The sequence below is a fragment of the Haliaeetus leucocephalus genome, unplaced genomic scaffold (genome assembly GCF_000737465.1).
Source record: "Haliaeetus leucocephalus isolate CR32 unplaced genomic scaffold, Haliaeetus_leucocephalus-4.0 Scaffold858, whole genome shotgun sequence".
In the NCBI taxonomy this organism is placed as follows: domain Eukaryota; kingdom Metazoa; phylum Chordata; class Aves; order Accipitriformes; family Accipitridae; genus Haliaeetus; species Haliaeetus leucocephalus.
This window is the reverse complement of record NW_010973294.1, coordinates 3,873,060-3,880,348: the sequence shown is the minus strand read 5'-3', so window position 1 is coordinate 3,880,348 and position 7,289 is coordinate 3,873,060. Positions and strand designations below refer to the sequence as shown.

Sequence of the window (7,289 nt, the reverse complement as noted above, 5' to 3'; positions counted from 1 at the left end):
GCAATGTTAAATGGCAATTAGATCTGTATTCATGATTGTTAAAATGAAAACAGTCATTCTTTATTAGCAGTCTGTGGCATCCCGAAGCATCTGAAGTATTGAACAGAAGCATTGTATTGACTACAGAAAGAAGCTAGAAAAATCCATAAAAGTAATCAACGATGAATTTTGATCTGTTAGTAACTGCACTCTTTGGATTGATTTAGGCCTTTCTACCTCATGAAATTATATGAAGTATTGAAAATCATGAGATAATATAGGAAACAATAATGTTTTTCTAGGTGTAAAAGGAAAGAGATGACAATTCTATTTCTACTTAGCCTGAAAAATTGTATAAGAACAAATCCTCCTTGTCAACAACTTTGTAATAGTGAAAAATAGGGGCAGTACATTTATCCATACTTTATGCCACTTTCACTATTTTTTTGTGTTTCCCGGAGTACAAATAAGGATATTGGAAGAGCAGGATTAAAACTTTTGGTCAAAGAAAAAGGTAGTGACGGAGAAACAGGGAATTTCCTGACTTCCGTCTCCAAGTCTATTCCTCCACAATTGTCCCATTACTTGTGGGAACTGTGAACTAAACAACTTTCCACATAAAAACTAAGAAGAAGATAAAAGTTACTCATGAGCAAGACTTCAAATACTGCAGGATTTGAAAATATGCTTTTCACTGTGAGTTAGTGTGTAAAACTAACCTCAAATCAGCTTTCAGTATCTTAGAGTGTCTTTTTATAAAAGCTGTCCTACTAAAATAATTTCCTTTATTTCTTCTACTCCAGGTAATCTTGCAATAGATTCCCCAATTTCAGAATTACTGCTCTATAAAATAGGAGAATAAGGTAACACTGGGAACTCCTAGTATTTAGTAAGCAATATGCCTGTAGCATGTGTTTCAGCAGTAAGTGAAATTAATGGGAATCTTCCCCGCAGGGAGTAACATATTCAAATACTTACTTATGTGTGCTGCTCTGTGGTCTGTGTGCAAATGCATCTGTAGCCTTTGTGAAGGCTGGGAGCATCTGATGGAAATGAATTGTCCTTATCTGGTATCCCGAGACCTTTGGCTGGGTTTCCTGCAAGCACCAGCATCTTGGTGGCATGCAAGGGAACCCTTGCACACAAAGGTCTTCAGGCTGGCCCCTGTGTTATGCGGTCTTTCCCCATTTGTTTCCTTTGGTCTTCTCTTTGACTGTGCTAGTCATTTACTCTCTCAGATTGGTTTCACTCTTCAAAACAAATCCATCAGATAACTTAAAACAATGAGTTTTCCAGGCTGACATTTATGGAAGGTGATCGAGCCTTTGGAAAGCCTGAGGTTGTTCTGGGCATGTTTTATAATTTAATGGGATAATGCCAATTCAGGTGATTAAACAGAACAAGCTATTAGAATTTCTGGGAAAGTCCAGTTGTTTCTATATGTGCTGCAAGTTACACCTCAGTGTCTCTAAGCTGTTGTTACATGCTTAAGTATACAAATGAAGAATTTCGGCATATAGGAGAAACTGCAATGATGACTTAGCAGGAATATAAAATTAATTTAATTGGATGGAAACACTTCTCTCTCAACTAAAAGATGAACTAAAAATGTAGGAGGGCGTACGTAATATATCTCCACCTCCATGCAATGGCTGTCTTCACTAGTGCTGTGTATTTCAGATGGTTTTCCTGATTTGGCTGTGACAGTGCCCTATACACCCAGAAAGGACTGCAGACATTTTGGGTCTGAGCCGAGAAGGCTACTGCGTAATGATGTCTATGGTATAGTGTATCGTACATTTCTATCATACATAGTACAAAATTCTCTGCTTTCTGCAGATGCTTTAAAAACATTCTTTCTCCAGAAGGAACTTTGATGCAGGGCAGGAACTAAGCTGCACTGAGCCACCCAGCCTGTGGACTTACTGGGACAAGGTGCTACAGTGACCCTATCTCTCTTCTTCATGCTCTGGAAAGAAGTAGTCTCAGGGTGCCGTGTACCACCAAAAACACCTGAGCCCTTGCTTGGGTGCTCAGGGAGAGTCACAGAGTGGCACTGAAAGATCCAAGACGTTACAGAAATTGCTGAGAAATTAAAGTTGCATGTGGTTGCCACTAAGATTTATTTAAAGATTTTTGTTAGATTACAAGGTGACCTAGCATCATTCAAATGTTTGTTTCCTCAAAATGCTTATAATTTGAATATGATTAATGTTCTTTACAAGATAGCCCATACTACAACTTCCTCTATAAGCAAGATATGCTGTGAAAAGGTATGTTGTACTAATGGGTATAAAACAAGAGCAAGAAACTGTATTTTATCTGACATCACAGATTACCTCTCTATTGATGCAACAACACAGGTAGATTCAGCCAATGGCTAATCTGCCTAATCCGCTTGTCTCTTCTTCATCAGCTTTGCAGAGAACCAGGAGTGCTCCCAAAGGGGAAAAAAAGAAGGTAAACTGCCTTCCAGTCCCATTTGCAGCTTCAGTAGTAACTGAATTTCTCCTGCAACGTTTTTTTTGTGTGGAGGAATTATGAATAAAATGAAAGCCTCAAAGAGGGAAAGCACACATTTCTCAGAAGTTAGTAACTCTGAAATACTTCTTAAGTGGCACATTATATTTCAAACAAGAAAAGATAATTTTGAATTAAAAAACTGGAACGGCATCTGATTGCATCTTCTGAACTTTAAGAGGAAGGTCTTGGTTTATAGTTTTAGAATTGTATTACAGGATCCATCACACTTCTTTTCTGTCCAAATAAAAAATGAAATATTTTCCTGGTATTTTCATAGGAAAGAATGAGTTACTGATTTCTAGGGCTGATAAGAAGATCTAACAGATCACTGTGAGACTTAGAAAGTATAAGCTTTACAAAATCCTTCTTGAGACAAGCAGATTAGCCAGAAAAAATGGAGCCAAAGAGAGTCCTTGGCTGAGATTGCAGCAATACAGAATAAGGTTCTGCAGGGTGGCTATGCAGAGTAGGTGAAATATGCCTTAGAAAATAAAGCATTGTTTCCTTTATATTGTTCTTAATCTTCTCATGTCCTGTGTATATAGACAGTAAACTTACAACCACAAATGTTGGTGGCAAGGTTTATATATTCTAGTTAAAGAAACTATAAAAAAAAAGGTACTGAAAGGAGAGCTTTTACAATGTGTTCTTTGGCTGCAAATATTTCATTCTGACATACTAGATTTTTAATGATGGCTAGTCCACCAAATCTTAATGTCACTAACAGGTAACTACTTCAAATGGGATCCTCATTTTACAAAATGTTTTATAACATATGTCTCTTGCCTCATGAGCCCTGTTCATAAGCTCTGCAGCACAAACAACAAAATTATGTATTAAGCATATTCAGGCCCACAAATATAATGTCATGCCAGTTTGTATAGTCTCTTGTAACCATACTTAAAAACAATCAATCATATATCTAGAGCCAAATTGCAACATTCATGTTGAATAAGGGAATCCCAATATTCAACATATTTGCTTGCAGTTGAGAAAAGGATTGTTACTTGCAGGGAACAATTTAGACTTTGTTCCTGTTTCATTAGTAGGAAGAAAAGCATGTTTAAATTACTGATCACCTAGAGAGTTTTTCAAAGTATAAATCAATAAACCTTGCTTTCCAAAGAGCCAAACTTCAGATAGCTCTCTCCTTCTCTCAGCTAAAATTGTCCCCATAATATCTATAGGGTACATGAAAGAATTACTGTATGTATGTGTACTTTGAAAACACTGGGATTTCAAAAAATAGGTTTTTAATTGGAGTGTGCCGGAAGCGATCTTGTAAGTATGGGGTTAGATGAGTACACTAGAAATATGGTGACAAATGTGGGCAATAGGTGACGGTTCAAGGTTCTCTTTAATTCCTTACAGTGGAGTTTTGTAAACTGTGCTTTGTAGATTCCCTATGCTGGTCTGCAATTTATTTATTTATTTTTAAATTAAGCAGATTATGAATGTTTTATGTTAGCATTTTCTGAAAATTTGCATGAGGTTTGACTTTCATCAATTAAGTACCCTCACATACTTTTACTTAATTAATCTTTGAACTTTTGCTCTTGGGGAGTTTTTTCATTTAGGACCTTTAGGTTGTAATTTCATTTAAAGACAGTTGAAGGACATGGGTGTGACTTTGCTACTAAAATAAGAAGAGATTTTGCCCAAGAGCCAGCCCATAATTGTCCAAGAATACATGAGGTATTCATCTTGTCTACATTCCTCTTCCCATGATTTATAGCAGAGTTATGTTTCACACCAACAAACAGGCTACCTCATTAAAGTTTCAGTCTCTGAAAGCAATACAGTCCATGCAAAGTTGTTGCTTGGTCACTTAACGTAATACCTATGTAATTTTAAATTGTAATGATTTTTCAAAAATTACTCAGAAAATTGTCAAAAATTTCTTGCACAGATTTCTCACAATATTCAACAATTCAACAATTTTCTAAGTAATTTTACTAAGGTCACTGAAACTAAAAAGAACTTGTGTGGGCTAGTTTGCAGGTCCAGATTCAGCTGCTGACTTCAGGGACCTAACACCTTGAACACAATTACCTGGCCTCAGCAGGGTGCTTCAAAGCTGCATAGGAGCCTATAGGGTCAGAGAAGGGAGTCAGGTGCCTATGGGCTTCACCAGTCTTCAACATGCAGCTGCCTACAGCAGATGCTCACCGTAGAGCCTATGTTTATAAACTGTGACTCTTGCATTGTAGGAACGTTTTACAAAATTTACAGAGGCAATTAATTACCGCATAAGTAATTTCTAGAATGGATTTTTTTCCTGTCCACTTCCTCTGGTTGTGGGACTTCATCATCTTTCTGAGTAGGCACATGATTTTTTGCCACCGCTACAGTTCTACAAATGCTCTTTCTAAGCCACAGCCTTTGACAAAAGATCCGATCTTAGCCTCTAGCCATAGATTAAAACTGAGGCACACACATCCCGTAGAAGTGTGTTTAGAAGAGCACGCTGTGACTAACGAGGAGCACGGTAAGTGGCACAGCACTGCACACACTTTATGAGCGCTCGCTGCAGCTCACCCCTTTTCAGGACACAGGCTCCCCACGCAGCTTGGCAGCCAGAGCACATCAGCCCACAGTGCCCTTTTTCATGTTGGCTTTGTGTGAACTGCAGTGCTATTTTAACCCTGAAAGGGAAATATGTTAAATGCTTCGCGTTTTCTTTTCCTTTCTGCATGAAGAGTAGTGCGTTTTTCCCATGCTTCGAGATTTTGCTCAGAAATGGAGAATTCAGAGTATGAAATGAAGTAAAAAATCCCTGCCTGGTCTTACTGACTTTTACTGAGAGCTCAGATAAAAGCAGCATGCCATCATGAAATGAGAGAGCGGACTGTGGCTAAAAGTCAGTGACTAAAAGACAGTTATGAAGAATTAAATTGCATGCTGACCGATGTCAAATGTCATACAAGAAGCAAATTTTCTGTCAAAGAATAAACATGATTCAAAATTAATTTTCACTGAAATTTTTCAATTAGATGGCACTCAAGGTCTTCAGAAGATTTTGGTTTCAATCTTTTTTCATCCAATTGGAGGCTTTATCCAAGCTGTTGGTGATCTTAAGGCAAGATTTGAAGAGTGATACCATTTTTCTAGGAATGAGACTGATGAGACAAACACTGAGTTAGCCTTATGGTTTTTTAGAAAAATGTACTCTATAAATAAATAAATGATAAATTCATTATATGTCCTCAATACTTCTAATGCCTAGCAATAACACATTTGGTGCTCCCATGTTATAAATGGGGGAAATGAATGACAGATCAAGCAATTTTGTGAAAGCCCAGCCAGCGGTGGAGGCAGTTGCTGGAAGCAGACAGTTCTAGGCCAGGCATTGCTCCCAGTGTACCATCCCAGGAACATTTTTAAAATTTCTATACCCAACTGTAGCTTAAGATGTATATTAGAGACAGAAGTGGCCAGAGAAATGCTATTCACCTAGATTATTAAAAATTAAACCCAATGTTTCTTCATAACTGGGTACATATAACTGGATTGACTGCAGGAATACTAACTAAAGGACTGTTTTTACTAAACTTTCCTGCTGATTTTGCAGGCATATGGCAAAGGAAAGAAGGCAATGCTAGAAGATGAGTCGCATTCTTACATTTTGAAAGCAAGAAAGTGTAAAGTCAGAAGAATGATTAGATAAAACTTTTGCTTTTGAATTGCATCCATGATCTTGTGGGCTACATACTCTGCATCATAAACAGGAAGAAAAGGTGGTTGCTGGTGAAACAAGAAACAAAGCATTATGAAATTGTAAAACTTTACTTTTGAGATGTAGTCTAACATAGAAATAATTTAATTAAATAATTTAAGAATTTTTCCCCATCCCCTTAAGTAGTCTTGAAAAGGAGTCTCCAATCTTCTTTGTTCCTTCTATCATCAAAATAAATTGAAAACATTTTGGTGATTTGCGCATTTTAATGACTAATGAGTAACTTTTTGTGCAAGCCGTGCTCAGACCCTAATAAAGTTAATGACCACAGTGACTGCGGCATTGAAAACTTCCCAGCTAATCCATAGTATATGCTGTTCTATGCATGACAGTTCTGCCCTCCACACACCTTCTCCTTTTCTACTGCAGATGTTGAGGTGGCAACTAAATAGACCAGGACCAGGCCTGTTTCCAGCCAGGAAAAATGCTGTGCTCTGCATAATCTATGCTACTACAGGATGATGAATGGTGGAAGCAGGAGCAGAGCACTGAAAAACCAAGATAACTGGTACTGCACTACTGCAATGGCTAATTAGGTGCCTGCAGCCTCTCCCATCACTACAACCATACAGCCACCTACCAGATACTACCACCACAGCTATTCTCACTCAGAGAAGTATAGTACCTGCTAATACAGACAGTGGGGCATTGTTAATAATGACAGGTCATGGGTATCCTGACAGCCATAACTGTAATCACAGTGCCAAAATTACTTGGGGCAGAGAACCTCAACAGAAGTGCCCATTCTACTGACAAATAAGGTTGCCTTAAATACTGCCGTGCATCCTGTCCTGGTTTCAGCTGGGATAGAGTTAATTTTCTTTCTAATAGCTGGTATAGTGTTATATTTTGGGTTCAGTATGAGAAGAACGTTGATAACACACTGATGTTTTCAGTTGTTGCTAAGTAGTGTTTAGACTAAGTCAAGGATTTTTCAGCTTCTCATGCCCAGCCAGCAAGAAGGCTAGAGGGGCACAAGAAGTTGGGAGGGGACACAGCCAGGGCAGCTGACCCAAACTGGCCAAAGGGGTATTCCATACCATGTGATGTC

The 7,289-nt window shown here is 38.1% G+C and overlaps 1 protein-coding gene across 1 annotated transcript in view; it reads right to left on the bottom strand.

Annotated features, from left to right (window-relative positions):
• Positions 1-5,527: 5,527 nt before the first annotated feature.
• Positions 5,528-7,289, bottom strand: part of SDR16C5 (short chain dehydrogenase/reductase family 16C, member 5) — a 12,515-nt gene continuing 10,753 nt past the window's right edge. Inside the window, 2 exon segments of the mRNA XM_010582964.1 lie at positions 5,528-5,621; positions 6,125-6,246. Of these exon segments, the coding sequence (XP_010581266.1) occupies positions 5,528-5,621; positions 6,125-6,246 (216 nt within the window).